Source organism: Lactuca sativa, chromosome 4 (genome assembly GCF_002870075.4).
Source record: "Lactuca sativa cultivar Salinas chromosome 4, Lsat_Salinas_v11, whole genome shotgun sequence".
In the NCBI taxonomy this organism is placed as follows: Eukaryota; Viridiplantae; Streptophyta; class Magnoliopsida; order Asterales; family Asteraceae; genus Lactuca; species Lactuca sativa.
Genome location: NC_056626.2, coordinates 245,955,979 through 245,975,455, shown reverse-complemented (window position 1 = coordinate 245,975,455; position 19,477 = coordinate 245,955,979). Strand labels below are relative to the sequence as shown.

Below are 19,477 nucleotides of genomic sequence, written 5' to 3'. Positions count from 1 at the left end.
AGACAATGATTTGTTGATCCCACTCTCTTTCGAAAGAAAGTTGGGAATCATCTCATGCTTGTTCAAATTTATGTTGATGATATTATTTTTGGATCTACTAATCCTAATTTGTCAAATGAATTTGAAAATATGATGAAAAGCCAATTTGAGATGAGCATGATGAGGAAGATCATTAATTTTATGGAGTTAAAAATTCGTCAAAGAAAAGAAGGATTTTTATCAATCAAGAGAAGTATTCTCGAAATCTACTTGAGAAGTTTGGAATGAAGAATAGCTCCAAGTTGCGAGTTCTTATGGTAGTTGGCACAAGACTTGGTCCTTCGTTGGATAAGTCAGTTGTTGATCTCACTTTATACAGGAGCATGATTGGTTCGTTACTATACCTAATAGCTAGTCGACCTGATATTATGTTTGTTATGTGCAATTGTGCTAGGTATCAGTCGAATCCCATAGAACCTCGTCTAACTGATGTCAAGAACATCTTTCCATATCTTAAAGGCACGGTTTCGTTGGGCTTGTGGTATCCTTCGAAAATAGGATTTTTCATACAGGCATTCTTTGATGCGGATAATAGAGGTTGTCAAATAGATCGAAAAAGAACAAGTGGTGGATGTCAACTATTGGATGGGAAGCTTGTGAGCTGGCAATCAAAGAAACAAACTTGTGTTTTGATTTCCACAGCAGAAGCAAAATATGTTGCTGCTACTACTTGGACTTCTCAAATCATATGGATTCAAAGTCAATTGTGTGATTATGCAATCAACATGAAGAAAATTTCGTTATGTTGTGATTCACAAAGTGCTATACGCATCTGCCATAATCCTGTGCAACATTCGAAAATCAAACACATCGCACTTTGTTATCACTTTATTAAAGATCATGTTGAAGATGGCAACATTGAAGTTCAATTTCGTAAAAACAACGGATCAAATTGCAGATATCTTTACCAAACCTTTGGATGAAAAGAATTTTCTAAGGATTTTGTCAGGCGTAGGCATGATTGATGCGAATGCTGTTCCAAATGGGACTTCGTTATAATGTTACGATGCGTCAACATATCGCTGAATGGTACAGATGTTATTGTTCATGATTCAGAGTTCGATACACTTCGCTTTCAATTTTCCTTTTATCGATTCAAACTTTGCTTCGTTACTCAAAGCGTAATTGCTATGTCGAGGCATCAACTCTATATGTCGGTACTTTTCATTTTGCTTATCTGATACATTCTTCCTATTTAGCTTAGATTTTTTTATTTTTTGTTCTTTTCATTTCAAAAACAAAAATACCAAAAAGATTTTTATTTTTGTTCTTTTCATTTCAAAAACAAAAATACCAAAAATATTTTTATTTTTGTTCTTTTCCTTTCAAAAACAAAAATACCAAAAAGATTTTCTTATTTTTGTTATTTTCATTTCAAAAACAAAATTACAAAACTATTTTTTTATTGTTGTTGTGGTTAACAAGATTTGGTCTAGCTCGTTACCGGAATATACTGGTGGCACTTGCATTTGCAGCTTTAGGGAAAGATATTACATCCATACTTTGCACTAGTTAGGTGTCCGTAGAAGCATGTTGCAGCATGTTGTTCCAAACCTCCTAGACTCAATGTGTTTCGACGCCTTAATGGATCTCTCATCACGAGGATTCCTTCCCAGTCGGGCTATATTCACATTAGTCACTAAGCTACCTTACTTTTCTCATCTTGAGTTAAGAGTTTTCTGCTAGGTCCACATGTAGGAGATGTACATTTTGTTTCTCAAACCAATCTTTTTCACCATAAAATTCTTTCACGATCACATACAATTGCATATACCCAAGAGCTATCTAGTTCAAACCAAACAGGATTTAGGTATGTACAAAGTCTGTGTTTATGATCCTGATTCATGAGACCGTGATGATGGTGAAACCCACAATTCCAAATTCTTCAAGGAATTGACGATGAACTTCATGTTCAAGATTTTCATGAAACTTTTGTTTGAGTACCATATTTCGATATTCTAAATCATATTCTTTCAATATGATTGGTCTTGATAAAATGCTCTAAACCCAAGACATTTTTGCACAACAGGATCCAGCACTTCAAATTTTTTCTTGAATATGATCTTTATCTGAATATTTGTTTGAACTTTTGTTACTTATAATTTTTTTCCCAAATCCTACTTGTCACTAACTACACTAGTCAAACAAGTAATTTTGTTTACAATTACTCACACTTATGTTGAGTTGTGATACGTAACAAAATTTTGCCTACAAACGAAGCCCTGAAAAAGAATCCCTTCGATACTCCTCTATGAGTATTCGATTGTAATTAAGGGGAAGCCACCCAAGCTGTTCGACATCTCTCTTGATGTAGAACGAAGTGATCTTTGCCTGAGATCTACCTGCCTTTATGTTGATTTTTTAATTGACATCACAGATCTAAATTTTTTTTATCTTGATCTTATCTCATTCTTTGGCACACTTATGTACACACTGAAATCCTTTAGGTTCTGAGTAATACCAACTCAGACTGATGATTTTGAAACGTTTGACATATGACTTCGCTTCACAACCCAAAAGCGAAAGAGCCCAACCTCCAAGTTGACGGTTCTTATCCCCTTGGGGCACGCGAAAAGACGGGTTGATGTGACGGTTTGTTTGCTTTGCGATTTTCCAGGAAAAGTGCTCACCACTTTTTCAGATGTGGCTACTTTTTACAACTATAGGCCCGATTTTCAAGGGAATACGTGACACGATTTTAATGCATAACCGCTTCAAATTCAAAGTTGGAGTTTACGTATAAAAGGGTTTTGGGTAATCTCATTCCATCTTTACGCGATCAAGTTAAGGATTTCCCAAATATTATTCCCTTTTCTCTCAAATATCTGCAAACCCTAATAATGGCGGCCAAAACTAAGAACATGGATCCTTCTCAAACCACCGATGAGGCAAAATCACCACTTTTGAAGATTCAAAGCAAAAATTACAGGGTTCAACTTAATGTTGATGCTTATCCTGAAGAACTGAAGATGCTTATCATTGCCTTGAATCACTCTGTCTTATCTACTATTATAACAGCTTCTTTCTCAATTCCAATGTCGTGGGTATTGCTTGCTGCTTCCACTATTGTTTTTAACACGACAACCAAGGTGGTTACCTTTCAATTAACCAGTGAGAAGAAGTATAAGTCGGCCAAGAAGTAGTTTGCCCAAATTTTGAACATTCCTAATGTCGAACCTTTTTATGAGGTTACAAATGAACAGGTGGTTCATATGTTCAACGAGATGTGTCATCAACCACCTCTTATCAGAATAAGTGACTTCAAGAAATCATCTACACCTTGCATCTGGAACTTTCTCTTTGGTATCTTCCTTCGATTCTTGACAGGTCAAAGTGTTGGATTGGACAAGGCAAAATTAGAGGTTTGTGCTATGGTCGCAGGATTGTACTATGACTTACTTGTTGATTATGCATCCCAGCTATGGCAAGAGTTTGGAAACAACATTGCTAATACCAATGTTGTCAATGGTATTTCTTATGCTCGTTATTGGAGCTTAATTTTGAATTTTGTCTATGAGAAAGAGGGGATCTTGATCCTAAAGTTGAGTTCGGAATATATCAACATCCTAAGATTGTGGAGGCTGATTCAAATGTTTTTCCAACTGTTGCAAGGATACCTAATGCAATGTTTCGCAAAGTTGATCATGTTCTTATTGCCTATCTTCAAACAACAAATCCTTTGATTGAGACTGGGGTGTTATTGGCGAAGGGTGTTGCCGGTCCTTCCAAAAGAACTAAAGGCTCAAAGAAAGATGTTTAGGATAGTCCATCGAAGCCTGGATCTATTTCTACATCAAAGAAGGTTACAAAGAAGGCTAGTACATCGAAGCTTAATCATGTTCCTATTTAATAGGAGATTGTTCAACCTATTCACGAAGACACTTCTCAACCATCAAAGGTGATCATGTCTTCGAAGTTTGGTTTCTCAAAAGATTAAAGAAAATGGCTCACAGACCTCGTCATTCACCAGACAGTCATGATTTCGAAACAGTCTCTAAGAAGTCCCCATCTTCTACCAAGAGTATTTCTTTTTCAAAGAGGGTTCGTAAGCCTTAAATCACTCGCAAGGGTGTCGCAATTCTTGAGCTCCCAACTCATATTTCTCCAGCTTCTAAGAAACGGTGAGCTCATGAAACGGTGAAGAAGATTCAAAAGAAGCAAAATAAAGTTAAAGATACATTGGATGAGGTGGTTCTTGAAACAGATGTTGGTGCTAGTGGTAAGTCTCCATCTCTACTTCAACATGCTCATACGGGTTTTTCATCACCACAGAGGGACTCTCCAGTCAAGTCGAATTTCGATGCGACTAACAATCTTGATGGCAATGTGGAAACATTTCACATGGACACAACCGTCAATCTGGGTGATCATTTTCAATTATCCATCCTTGAGCAGGCTTCGGTCATACCACCCGAAGTTCCGCAAGTCAAGTCCAATATGGAGGAGGTTCGAACTTCAGGCATCACTACGAACATATCTGATATGGACGTAAATGTTAATAAGGGTGATGGGGTGTCGATTTCTCAAGCCAAGGTACTTCAGAATCAATCATCGTCTCATATACCTTTGAAGCTTCTTATATTGATACGATTACTTCGTTACCACCATTTCATTCACCAGTTTCTACTTCCTTACCACAATTTACCATTTCACCTACCTTTCAAAACATTCTTAATCAACCAATCATATCTATGTTTCCTTCGCAACCACTGAAGGTCCAACATCTATTCCTGATACTCTAACAGAGGATGATGATGTGTGTATTTCTTTTGTTGATCTTCAGTTTGATCCATAAGAGGACGATATACTAGATCATATGTTGATGTCTGGTAAGAAATTCAGGATCCTCAACCGCAAGCTTAATTCATTATGCCAGCTTCAGGCTGACACTAGAAGTCGAAGCAATGTCATTGGGATAGAGGTTGATATGATGATCAAAGCTCAAGAACTTCGACTAAGAGTAGTGTTAGACCAGATGGACAAAAATAACGAACTTCGGGTGAAATCTCAATTTGAATCATTCAATCCTGAAGTCAAAGATTTATGAGCTATTGCAAAGGAACGTCATATGTTATTTTGTCACACCCTGAAACCGTGATGGTGGAATCGTTACGGGGTGGAGGACGTCATGCGTAGTATCACAACAATTATATCATAGCAAGCATAGTAAACACAACCAGACATTTAATACATATGTGAAAAGGTTTACATTTTTTAATACATATTTTTATTTTCATAGTAAAAGTAAATAGAGAGATGCAACTCTAACTCTTCGTCTTCTCCGAACTCCTGGAAGTACCTATCTACTAATTCCCTGATAATACAAGCAGTTTTGAAAGAATATCAGCATAGAGCTCATGAGTTCATAAGCATTTTAGTTTTAGTGAGAAAATGTTCTTTAAATCCATTTGAAAAGTGTTCTTCAAGAAAATCCTGTATTTTCTTATGAAAAGCGGTCTTGAAGGAGTGTCTATTAGTAGAAAATAAACCATCAGTTTCAGAAAACATGTTATCCATCCTAGAGGTAGAGATGCCAGTTTAGAAGTCCTTGATTTCTAACAGCATATATAAAAGTAGTTTTATTACTTAAAATAAAACAAATGAAGAAGAGATTCCGTAAACAAAGTTAGTTTATACTTATTTTGTGAGTCGTATAATCATACTTGATATGACCAACAGACCTTTATAACGTTCTTCAGGTGTTAAGCTAAATGACATTTGTTCACCACAGGCGTGCCCGCCTCACTGTAGCTAGCAGTTCTTGTGTGGGATTGTGAGTCCCGAATAGATCTATTCACAAATCTCACGTTCTCCCTCCAGGAGACTCTGGTTATACTAAAAGGATTTATCACTACACACCTAAGGATACAACATTGAAGTAGCGCCTCACAATTCTGTATAATCTAGTTTACTAGCGGGAAATCAGTATAAAACAGTAATTATCCTTGAATAAATGTACTTTATACTTCTAAGAAAACATATAACAAAACTAAATCTGCCATAGTTTATATATATTCATTTATGAAATCTGATTAGGTAGAGACTGCCTAGGGGGTTATCCCAAACTATACCCATTATAGTTTATTAGAGTTGATATGGAAAATGCTTTGTAAAAACCTTTCTAAAAACTATGAAGTTAGATTTCCAAAATATAAGTTTCCCCTATGCTCAACACATTACAAAAGGGATAAAATATCTGAATATGTTATTAAACGTGGAAATCGTTAGGCTGCATTAATAAGTTTAAAACTTAATAAAATACTTTGAGTTTGGCTTGTATTCCCCCCATGAAAACATTAAAAACACGGAAAATGTAGGGGTATGAACTCACTATTTAACGTAGGATTCGAGTGTACGATTGATACGAGTATTGAGTGTTAACTGATGTTTCGTGTGCGAGTGGACCCTATTAACATATATTGCACATATATGTATTAGATTGAGTATTCCATAACAACCCAAGATGGAAAATCACCCTAAAGACTTGGAAACACTAGAACTAAGTGTTCTATGTCCCATACTTAGTGTTCTTTGCAAGTTTAAGGCCAAATATGAGCATTAGAGTGGGTGTATGGTCATAAAGGTGAGTGTGCGGCCAGGGTGTGCGGCCATACTGCGTGTGCGGCACACAGGAGTGTGCGTCCGTACAGAGGGTGTGTGCGGTCGTACACAAGAGTGTGCGGCTGTACACTCCTCATTTGTGACCAAAATGTCGATTTTGAGGTCTTCTAGTGCTAATACCAAGTTTAACTAGCAAATGGAGGCCAAACTCTTCACTTTGGAGAGTTTTGATGTTTGTGCGGCCACCTTATGAAGGTGTGCAGCCACACTCCTTCAAAGGATGAAGAACACGAAGTACATGAAGAGTTTCAGGCTTAGATTTAGGTGTTTTACCTGTATAACAAGCTAGATGATGGAGTTATTCACGTATTTGAGGCCCTTAAAGTGTTCTTGGATGAGATTTAGAGAGAGAAAGTAGAGGGAGAAAGTAGTGTGCAGTCAAAGGAGAAAAAATGAATGAAAGGGGGTCCTCTCCTATATATAGGGTTGGGTGTGTGGCCGAGGGTGTGTGTGCGGCTGGCTGGCCACACACACCTACTTTGGTGTGATTTTCTCGTTTTTCTTATGTTACACACTTTCTAATACTTCTTAAGACTCATTTCTAGGTTATACTAAGCCTAGAGCACTCATACAGACCCACAATTTCGTTAAAAGATGATAAATTCGAGTTTAATATTGATATACGGATCAATTGTGTCACACCCCAAAACCTGAGCGGCGGAATCATTCGGGGGTGGAGGACGTCATGTATAATATCACAACAATGCAAAGTAGTAAACAAGCAACAATATCATCCATTACATTAATAATATAATTTCATACAAGTGTATTCTGTCAAGTTAAATAGATGCCAAAAAGTACATCAAAATAAAAGAGGAGTCTTGAACAAGCTCCATCTTCTCAAAAACCTGGAACCGGTACCTGTCTACTGGTGACCTGAGAATACAAGTTATTTTGAAAGCGAGTATCAACTTTTAAAGCTGGTGAGATCATAAGTATATTAGTGTCTGAGTTTGTATGAAAGAAATTTTTAAGATGTTTGTAAGATGTAATGTATAAGTTTTGTAATGTTTGTATTTGTTTGAACTATCCTAGAAAACCCTATGTTTCCTACTAAGAGTAGCCTTCTACCAAGGCATCTAGTAACTGTGTGTGTCTCTTGTAAGAGTGTGTATTTTCCCAAATCCGACTATCATTAACCAAAAATATAGTTTTTACATTACCGTGCATCGTGTGAATGTTCACGAAGTGAATGTAATGGGATAAATCTTATAGTACTGTAGTGTTGTATTAAGCAACTACTACTGTACTAACTACCTTAAACCAATTGTTATTTAAAGTTCCATGTGATCGGCCTATACCCTGCTACCGACCAATAGTAAAACGACGATGTAAGACACCGTAAGAAATGACATTTGGCACCCGTAGACTTGCAAGTCCCACTGTAGCGAGCAACAAGGTGTAGGATAGTCAATCCAGTATAGATCTATATGTAAACTCATACGCTCCCCAATTAAGGAGATTCGGGATACAAAAACGGTCATGGAAGGTAGTGCCATGACCCATTTAATGGCTCACATAACTGAACGTAAAGTTTATGTAATGTATGTGCTAGCTGTATTGTGTGTTCTTTCTCTGTCTAGCATGTATGTTTGTTTCTCATCACTATGTATTATGTTTGTTTCTCATCACTATGTATTACGTGTATTTCTCATCACTATGTATTATGTTTGTTTCTCATCACTATGTATTATGTTTGTTTCTCATCACTATGTATTATGACTCATGTATGAACCGACTCTTTGTATGATTCATTGTTCTAGTATTAGTATTAGTAAAACCCTAAACTACGCCTATTGTAGTTTACTAGTAATATAACTTGTACGTATGAACATGGGAGTATACCCCTGCTACCCAGGGTATTGAATTGACTGGAAGAAACTTTATGACTATATATGTACATATGATATATAACTAATAGTTAAACGACCTTCGGACGGATACCCGATATCCTACCAGACCACATCCCATCGAGGAAAAGGAAATAAGGCGGGTTAGCCTTCCTAAGTCCTTCAAACATTACTTATATAACTATACATATCTGGGCAAGAAATTTGATAATAAGTATAAAAGAGCTTAAGTATAAGTATTTTCTAAGTAAAACAGTTTGAAGCAAAATAGTTTGATAAATAGTTTGAACAGTAAGAAAATCACTGGTTTTGTAGTTATTAATCACATGTGATTTATGTAATAACTATAAGTATTTAACTTGTATCCCCCCATAAAGCATTTAAAAACATTTAAACCATTGATTAAGGGGTATGAACTCACCTGTAGATGGTGGTTTGAATGAACTGAACGGTGTAGGACTGTTAAGTGTCAAGTGAAAACTTGTACACACCCAAAGATCCTAGTTAACATATAAGCACACATATATGCACCCAATTAGTCTTAAACTACTAATTGAAAATGTTAAGACTTCCTAGAACATGATAAACACTTTATATAAGTGTTATTAGCCCTAAGGATTGCATCTAAGTTGTTGTAGGACAAGGCTAGTGGGTTTAGGGTTCCAAAGGACCCCATTCTTGAGTTTACTCTTAATGTGTGTAAAACGAACTAGTTTTAATCCTAACAAACTCAAATGTAAACAAACACATGCAGGCAGTGTACCTACCAACTCGTCGAGTTTTTGAGAATAACTCGACGAGTTTCTTTAATAATTCGCGCGTTTAGCGTGTACGGCAAGGCATCCTTAAGTCTAGAATATTCTAATAAACTCGCCGAGTTTATGCTAAAAACTCGTAGAGTTTCTTCTTTTACTTAGCTTCTTCCTTTAATCCTTGATCTCCAAGCTTCCAATCACTCAATCCTCTTCCTTTTTCATCCAAGCATGTCTTTTATTGCTGAAATTGAAATATTAAGCTAATTAAGTACCTTTTGTCCATAAAATGATATAAAATCAACAATAATTAATAAGATAATGAATGATTTCTATGACTAAATAAGCCCATATCAAAATACCCCACACTTGACTTTTGCTTGCCCCCAAGCAAAACCGAATTTTAGCACACTAATACTGCATAAGACAATCCCAATTGAACCCAGCCATTATGCCAAGACCGCAACGCATGCATTTGTGTCTAAAAATTTTCCTAAGGACCCCCCTCAATTCTAAATACTCACAATCCTCATAAACACTCGCCCACTTCTTTCGAACAACGCTCATTTTATGCATCCCTCCGAATCCATCCCTAGAAAACTTTCTTAACCTCAAGTCATTTTTGGTTAAATCCCCAAGCATACATACGATAAAATAACCTAGAAAAGAAAATTACAAATAAAAGACAAATACAACTTTTGATTGAATCTTTTATACTTTGCAGCTTTTCTTCATGATATTCTTCTTTGTCTTCACAGCTTTGTAGATTCTTTATTCAAACATTTCATCACTTTTTTTTTCAACTTTTTTTTTCAACGCACTTTTTCCACTCAAAACTAAAAACCTAGAAAAACATATGCTTAAGCAAGGGAATTTAACTTCATCCTTTATTGGTTAATGGCATTAGTCTAGTGTGCAATGACTACTTAAGCTTTCCTGGATACATTTCTGGTACACGATGCTAAACATTTTGTGACCCTCAAACTAAGAGAGGTTGTGTTTTTGTCCCATGATTTCACTAGAATAAAGGGGGCCACAAATGCACTATAACGTATGTTGGCTCAACTAAACATTTGGGTCTTCATAGAATCATCAAATACAATACTGGCATGGAATCCTAATTGCTTTACCAAAATTTTCTAAATTACGCCCTACCAATTTTTATGCAAATTTTTTTTTTCAAACCAATGATTCAAAGGATTCTAATTTTTTTTCACTAAATGTAATCAACCCCCTACCCCACACTTAAATTATGCAATGTCCCCATTGCATGTTATGCATGATATAGAACATAAAAGTAAAGAGAGAATTGGAACAGACTCCCCTGGGATAGAAGTTGCGAGGTTGATATTCTTCTTTTGAGCTCCTTCTTCAGCTGAATTTGGACATGGGAACAGCTCATCCACGCCTTGGGTGTCAAATCTCGTGTGGTTATGCTCCAAAATATAGAGGAAAAAGGTGTTGGAAATTTCTCGGAAAATAATCATTGATAGCGCAGCCAATTGCCTCCTTAAATTGTAGTCAAATCACCAACTCAAAGGTAAGAAAAAGATCCACTCGCCGAGAATAAAGTGAACTTATTAAGTTTAGTTGCAAAAACTGTAGATTTGCGATTCTTCGAAGGAACTCGTCGAGTTTATGTAAAGAACTCGACGAGTTTTTCTTTCTGTGAACATCATATTCCGCAACTTCATTTTTCGATTCTGGCTTTGAAGGGAATGATTATGGCAATATTCCCCTTCATTCTTCTGCAGTAAAACATATCTTTTTAGTTCTTTTGTTCACCACTCTTGCGAATAGACGTAATCCTCTCACTCTTCTCATTTTAGACTCGATCTCACTTCATACCCCTCACGCTATATTCTGTCATTCTTTCCCTCAACATATATTCTGAGAACAACAAAAGAAAAAAAAACAAAAAGTAATAAAAGGAAAACACACCAAATAAAATCCTAAATTACTAGAAGTTTAAACATCAAAATAAACATACAAAACAAACAAAAACAAAGAAAAATAGTTTAAACAAGCCAACAAAATAAAAGATAAAGGAAAGGATAATTAATCTTCATCTTCACTTTCTTCTTCTCCTAACCCGCTTCCTCCGGCTCCACTTTGACGCATACTCCATCTCTCACTCCAACTCCTCACATACGGGTATTCCGGTTCATTTTCCATCCTTGGAGTGTTCAAATGAGACATCATATGAGCCAAATTCCTATGTCCATAATTCAATCTGCTTGCTAAATCATGTTGAAACGCCCTTTGCTCAACATTATAAGGATCCATGGGAAGCTCATCATTTATTGGAATAACGGGGGGGATTTTCTTGCATATGTGTTGGTCGTGGACGAACCCGCCTCCCCGGTTGTTCCGATAATTCCGCATCATCCACTGATGGAATATTAACATGGCCCCCGCCATAATCTACAATAATTTTAGCCCTTCTATAAAGAAGAGGATTAATGCGGGTTGTGACACCATTGTTAATTGATTTCCAATTCTTCCTTCAAGAATTCCATAAGATCTTGCCAATTTAGTTATGAACATCCCACCACATATCTTTGAAGTTGATCTCTCCTTCACTCCACTTTCCGCTAAATACTTTGCTAAACAATACGGAATGTTACAAAACTGGTTAGGTGTAAGAATACACCATAAAAAGAAAACATCTCTGCTTGGCACTTTATCATCATCCCTTCTCATATTGATGGAGCTTGCGATGAGTCGACGAAGAAGACAATGGACCGGTGATCGGATGCTCGTTTATTGGGCCGCGGATGGAATATAAACTCCATTGGCAATTGTGCTCCACCACCTTGATGCATCCTCAATATTTGGTAAATCCTTGTGACATGCTTCCATAAAAATTCCAAAGGCTTCTGTCATTGCCACATTTTGCTCATACAAATCCATTCGCCATGCTAGTTCTACCACACTACATTCCCGGAACTCACCCCCAAGCATGAAAGTAAGAACATTTGTATCAAAATAGTCTTCACTCCCACGGAACTTGATAGTAGAATAAAACTCCCAACATAATTCCTGGTATACCAGTTCTTGCAATCGGAAAAGTCTCCTCCAAGCATCACATGTAATCCTTACTCCATCTTGGATGAATACCTTGGTGAGATGAGGATTCATTCGTTCAACCAACCCCCATTGCTCTAGACAAGACCAATCTATTTCATTTGGCAAGTAGAACTCCTTCTTTTTCAGTTTCTCCAGTTTCCTTTTCCATGCTAACAATGTGGATTTTGAACCAATTTGTGGAAAATCAAGCCATGGACAACCCCTTTGACTTCCTTTAGAACTTTGGCCCCTATTTCTGGACATGATTCTGCAAAACCATAAATCACAGAAAAGCAAACAAACATAAACAATGTTAAAAATAAAATAAATCAGCTTCCCAGCCTCATGAACTCGTCAAGTTTCGCAGAAGGTCTGAAAATAATTTCGATCTCCAACTCTTCTAAACTCAAAAATTACTTCAGGGGTTTGCTTGGGGTATATATTTAAGCGTTAATCCATGGAAAGAACTAGCAAAACCATCCTAATTTAGCCTAATTCGAAACCCTAATGTTCTTATGAAAACTCAAAAATTGAAGAACTTTAAACCATCTTGTGCCTACATAAACCAAAAATTGGAGCTTTAATAAGTAAAAGGAGAAGACATCTTACCTTGAGAAGAGATTTAGAATAAAACACCAAAAGTGAATAAGTTGCTTGGGAGGTTCTTGCTGCCGACGTGAGGGGCAAATGAGGGAATGGTTTTAATTTTAGGGTTAAAACTTATACCCAGCAATAAAGAAATATTATTATTATTATTATTATTATTATTATTATTATTATTATTATTATTATTATTATTATTATTTATTTATTTTTTTTTTTTATCGGAAAAACTGTAAATCGCAATTTTTTTTAAAATGGACTCGTCGAGTTTTTGGAATAAACTCGACGAGTTTTTCTTTTTGTATGAAAAAATATTATTTCTAAGGAAAATCACAAAACACCCCACACTCAGCTTTGATAACCCTCCCAGCAATCATTTACGCAAAATCTGAAGATGAAGACTAAAAACACAACGAAAAACATAAAAAGAAAATAAATAAAATACTACAAGAAAAAGAAAACAAACTCAATTGCCGGGTTGCCTCCCGCAAGCGCTTCGTTTTTTAGGAGTCTTTAGCTGGACTCCTTTCCGCCCTACGTTGCAGCGGTTGCCTCTAAATCAAGCCCTTCTTCAATTTCCACTTCCTTTGGCCTGCCCTCCTCATATCTTTTGATCCTATGCCCATTTACCTTGAAACTTATTCCATCTTTATTCCACAATTCAACTACCCCATCTGGAAAAACATGTTTAATTGTGAAGGGTCCGGTCCAACGAGTGCGTAATTTTCCTGGAAAAAGTTCAAGTCTTGAGTTATATAAAAGTACTTGTTGCCCTTCTTCAAACTCATTATTTCCTTTCAATCTCGCATCATGCCATTTCTTTGTCTTATCCTTATAAATCAACGAGTTATTGTAAGACTCGTTCCTTAATTCCTCCAAGGCATTCATTTGCAAGAGTCGATTGGTACGCAACTCATTGGGGGAAAAATTGCACGTTTTCAAAGCCCAATAGGCTTTGTGCTCCAACTCCACTGGTAGATGACAACTTTTTCCATAAACCAATCTATGAGGTGTTGTTCCAATAGGTGCCTTGAATGCAGTTCTAAATGCCCACAATGCATCATCTAACTTATCTGCCTAATCTTTCCTATGGTTGCCTACCGACCTTTCCAAAATTCTTTTGAGGGCTCTATTCGTTATTTCAGTTTGGCCATTCGTTTGCGGATGATAAGGTGTTGAAAATCTATGGCGTACACCATATTTTTGCAAAACCTTTGCTAGTTGTTCATTGGCAAAATGGGTCCCTCTATCGCTTATCAACGCCTTCGGTACTCCAAACCTAGAGAATAAATTCTTTAAAAATTTCACCACCACCCTTGCGTCATTTGTTGGTAGCGCTCGTGCTTCAGCCCACTTTGATACATAGTCCACTGCCACAAGTATGTATTTGTGCCCTTTTGATGATGGAAATGGCCCCATGAAATCTATACCCCACACATCGAAAACTTCACACACTTGGATGCTTCTTTGAGGCATTTCATTCTTTGCAGAAATATTTCCCGATCGCTGGCACGCGTCACACTCTCTCACATAGGTAGCAGCATCCTTAATGATTGTGGACCAATAGAATCCTGCATCAAACACCTTTCTGGCAGTGTATTGAACTCCATGATGTCCTCCTACAGGCCCATTGTGGCAATGCTCTAGAATGTCGCGGATCTCCTTTCCAAACACACATCTTCTGATGATTCCATCTGCACAGCTCCTAAAAAGATATGGCTCATCCCAGAAATAATATTTAATTTCTGACATGAGTTTCTTTTTCTGCTGATGAGTTAGCCCTTTTGGAAGAAAGTCCCCAGCTAAAAAGTTCGCAATATCTACATACCATGGTTCTTCTCCCATTATCACCATCAAATACTCTTCTGGAAAACTATCCCCAATACCCTTGTGGTCAGATGCATCCCTTTCTGGATTCTCTAATCTTGAGAGATGGTCAGCCGCTACATTTTCCATTCCTTTCTTGTCCTTGATCTCAATGTCAAATTCTTGAAGTAATAACACCCACCGGATCAACCTTGGTTTTGCGTCCTGCTTAGCAAATAAAAATTTAATTGCAGAATGGTCAGTAAAAACAGTGGTTTTGGACAATATAAGATAAGGACGGAATTTATCAAAAGCATAGACCACGGCCAATAATTCCTTTTCAGTTGTGGTGTAATTTTCTTGAGCCGGATTCAAGGTCTTGCTAGCATAATAAATTAGTTGAAAATGTTTATCGACTCTTTGACCAAGCACAGCACCTAAGGCAAAATCACTTGCATCGCACATAATTTCAAACGGTAAATTCCAATTCGAGGCGATAATGATCGGGAGTTAGTTAATTTTGTTTTCAATATTTCAAAAGCATTTAAACATTCTGTTGAAAAATTAAAAGGTGCATCTTTTAAAAGTAGCTGAGTTAAAGGTCGAGTTATTTTAGAAAAGTCTTTGATAAAACGACGGTAAAAACCCGCGTGACCCAAAAAACTTCTAACGCCCTTCACATTGGTTGGTGGTGGTAATTTAGCAATGGTGTCAATTTTCGCTCGATCCACCTCAATCCCCGGCTTGGACACTTTATGACCTAACACAATGCCTTCTTTAACCATGAAATGGCATTTTTCCCAATTCAAAACTAAATTGGTCTTTTCACACCTGGCAAGCATTAAGTCAAGGTTAGTAAGACAATTATCAAAAGAAGAACCAAACACGGAAAAATCATCCATGAATACTTCCATATACTTCCTCACCATATCATGAAATATTGCCGTCATGCATCGTTGAAAAGTGGTAGGCGCATTGCACAACCCAAAAGGCATTCGTCGGTATGCAAACGTTCCACTAGGGCACGTGAAGGTAGTTTTCTCTTGATCATTCAGATCAATTGGTATTTGGAAATAACCTGTAAACCCATCTAAAAAACAATAATAGTAATGACCGGATAATCTTTCAAGCATTTGATCAATAAAGGGTAAAGGGAAATGGTCTTTGCAAGTAGCATCGTTTAGCTTTCGATAATCGATGCATACTCGCCAACCGGTTACCGTTCGCGTAGGAATAAGCTCGTTCTTTTCGTTCGCCACGACTGTCATTCCTCCTTTCTTCGGCACTACTTGAATGGGACTTACCCACAGGCTATCGGAAATTGAATAAATGATCCTCGCATCCAATAGGTTTACCACCTCCTTCTTAACTACCTCTTGCATATTTGGGTTCAAACGCCTTTGATGTTGCACCACTGGCGTTGCTCCTTCTTCAAGAATTATTTTATGAGAACAATAAGAGGGGCTTATCCCCTTTATGTCGGTGATTTTCCATGCAATGTCGTTCTTTCTTTTCTTCAAAACCTTCACTAATTGATCTTTTTCAATTGGGGTGAGGTCCGATGCAATGATCACAGGCTTCTGTTCACCTTCTTCGAGAAATGCGTATTCTAAGTGTTCTGGTAACGTTTTCAGCTCCAATTGTGTGCTCTGAACACCAAACACGTCGATTTCTGGAATTAAACTCGACGAGTTTAGAACAAAAGTTTCCTCATATCCTGATTTTTCGTAGAAACTCGTCGAGTTATTGTGATTAACTCGTCGAGTTTTTTGTTCTATTGACTTTATCAATTCTTCGTATTCTGATTCTTCAAGAAGTCTTTCTAATTCTTTCAAATCTCTCTCAGCATCAAAATCATCTTCTGAAGTCGACATGTGTTCGCTTGCTTCGTCTTCTTTCCATTCTTCTAATAATTCTTCCAAGACATCTACTGAAAAGACAGTATCATAACTACACTTCGAATGTTTCATGGCTTGATCCATTCCAAAAATAACTGAGTCTTCCCCCACTCGAAGGGTAAGCCTTGAGTCTCGTATGTCTACTATGGCACCCACGGTATTCAAGAATGGTCTTCCAAGGATTATTGGCACTTGATGGTCCTCCTCCATATCTAGCACAATGAAATCTGCCGGAAAGACAAACTTATCGACTTTTACCAATAAATCTTCACATCTACCTCTCGGGAATGTCACCGTCTTGTTTGCTAAGTGGATCGCCATACGGATTGGTCTTGGTTCCGGAAGGTTTAGCTTTTTAAAGAAAGAGTATGGCATGAGGTTCACACTTGCCCCCGAATCGGCCAATGCATAGCTAGTGGCTAAATTCCCAAATTGGCAAGGAATGGTTAGGCTACCCGGATCACCTTTTTTCTTTGGTAATTTGTTTAACATTGCGGTTGAACAGTTCTCATTTAAGACTACCTTGTATGCTTCCTCCACCTTCTTTCTATTTGTGAGAAGTTCTTTTAGGAACTTTGCATACTTTGGCATTTGTGTGACTGCTTTAATGAATGGAATGTTGATTTGTAAGGCCTTTATGTGCTCCAAGAACTTCTGGTAGTCTTCATTCTGTTTCTCTTGGCGAGCTTGACCCGGGAATGGTAATGGTGGCTTAAATGGCTCAGCTTTTGAATTATTTTGCTCATCAGGTGCGGAACTCGTCGAGTTTCTGTCAGGAACTCAACGAGTTTTATCTACTGTTGGCGAATTCGGATTTTCTTGATCTTTTTCTTTTGCCTCTTTTTGATCTGTACTTGGGATTGGAGTGAGGGGTGTGACTATCTTCCCACTCCTTGTTGTCACTATGTTAATATGCGCTCCCTTTGGATTTTTTTCCGTGTCACTAGGAAGCCCGCCTGGTGTTCTTTCGTTGAATTGCTTGGCAAGTTGCCCAAGCTGTTTTTCAATATTCAAGATTGAAGCTTGCTGATTCCGGAGCAGAGCTTGTTGATCCATCATCATGGTTTGGTGCTCCTTCACCATCTTTTGTTGATCTCTAATGGCTGCATCGGATTCGTCGTGCCTTTTCTCGGAAGCACTAACGAATCGAGTTAACATAGCTTCAAGATCCTTTTTCTTCTCTTGCGCCGGTTCTTCTTTTTGATAAAACCCGCATGCTTTTTTCCTATACTTTTCCTCCTTTTCCTTCTTGTACTCGTCGTAGGGGAGCCATTCCTTCTTGGGCTTTCGCCAATCATCATCAAACCTATCGCCACTCGAATAACAAACTTGTACCTTCCAGTTGTCGTTCTCATCAAGATCGCAATCCTTAGTAAGATGGGGACCGCTACAATTGTCACAACCCACCCTTATGGCATGGATGGATTGATCCATCTTTGTCATCCTACGATCCATACTTTCTAGTTTGGCCATCATTGCTGCCATGTCATCGGAAACTGAGTTATCCACGCCTCTAGCTGTATCGTTCCTTAGATTATGGTATTCTCTTGAATGTTTGGAGAATTCTTCCACTAATGTTTTAATGACAGCTGGTGCTTTCTTCGTGAGGGGTCCTTGGGAGTCTAATAATTGCCTAGTTGTGACGTTCACGCCATCATAAAAGATAGAAACCTCTTGTTGGACGTTTAGGTCATTTTGAGGGCAATTTCTTATTAACCCCTTATATCTTTCCCACGCCTCATAGAGTGATTCTCCCGGCAATTGCTCAAAGTTAGCAATTTCTTTCTTCAATTTTGCAATCTTAGAAGGTGGATAAAACTGGTCAATGAACTCCTCACGCATCTTTTGCCATGTTGTAATGGATCCGGGGGTAAAGATTTCAACCATTCCTTCGCGGCTCCTTTGAATGTAACCGGTAACATCCGTAGTAAGACAGTATCGCAAGGCACATTTGGCATATGGAAATAGTCAGCAATGTCCATAACTTCTTCAATATGCTTGTAGGCATCTTCGTGCTCCTTTCCATGGAATGGAATGTCTTTTAGTTGTGCAAGGATGTGACCCTTCAACTCAAAATTGGCGGTAGCTGGAATTGCAGGTTGCATGAGTCCCGGCCCGGTACCATCTCTTATGCGCTTCTACTAATCTCCCATCGGTATGTCGGCGATGTCGGCCATATTACCTCCTTGATCGGGATTGCTTTCTTCACCAAACGTGGATGTGTCAGACTCGATCCCTTTTCCTCTTTGTTTGCGAATAATCAACTCCGGATTGTCTACGGGTGGTATTGGTGTACAACTGGAGCCTCGGGTCATAAAAAACCTAAAATAAAACAGAAAAACAAGCGTAAAACGAACAAAAAACGAAGAATTTATGAAACTGTTAACAGAAGAATAAACTCGACGAGTTTAATGCAAAACTATAGAAAATCAATAAGAACTGAAAACATATAACTTTATGCAAGAAAGATCTAACACAAAGGATCGATAATACCAGCAAACAATATAATTATTAGAACCGTTCCCCGGCAACGGCGCCAAAAACTTGATGTGTGTAAAACGAACTAGTTTTAATCCTAACAAACTCAAATGTAAACAAACACACGCAGGCAGTGTACCTATCAATAGTAGTTTAGTTTAAGCAAGTAGGGTATCGAACACAGGGAACGGTAACAATCAAATTAAGTACTAGTATTACCTAATTAAAAACAATTAATAAAAGAGGGGGGTTTTCTCTAGTTTTGCAAGACTAGAAACTTATCAATCAATTAACTTTCAAACAAAGACAATTAACAACTAAGAAGAATAAGAAAGGACAACTAGATTCAATAATAAAAGAG

At 37.6% G+C, this 19,477-nt stretch overlaps 1 protein-coding gene and 1 non-coding gene across 2 annotated transcripts; one reads left to right on the top strand and one right to left on the bottom strand.

Moving 5' to 3' along the window:
- Positions 1-17,418: 17,418 nt before the first annotated feature.
- LOC111908872 (uncharacterized) lies at positions 17,419-18,525 on the bottom strand. Its single transcript, XM_023904671.1, has one exon. The coding sequence runs from the start codon at positions 18,523-18,525 to the stop codon at positions 17,419-17,421; it is 1,107 nt and encodes a 368-aa protein (XP_023760439.1).
- On the top strand, positions 18,326-18,432 carry LOC111908876 (small nucleolar RNA R71). The gene has a single exon (XR_002856003.1). It is a non-coding gene; the product is annotated as a small nucleolar RNA R71 (small nucleolar RNA).
- Positions 18,526-19,477: the final 952 nt, after the last annotated feature.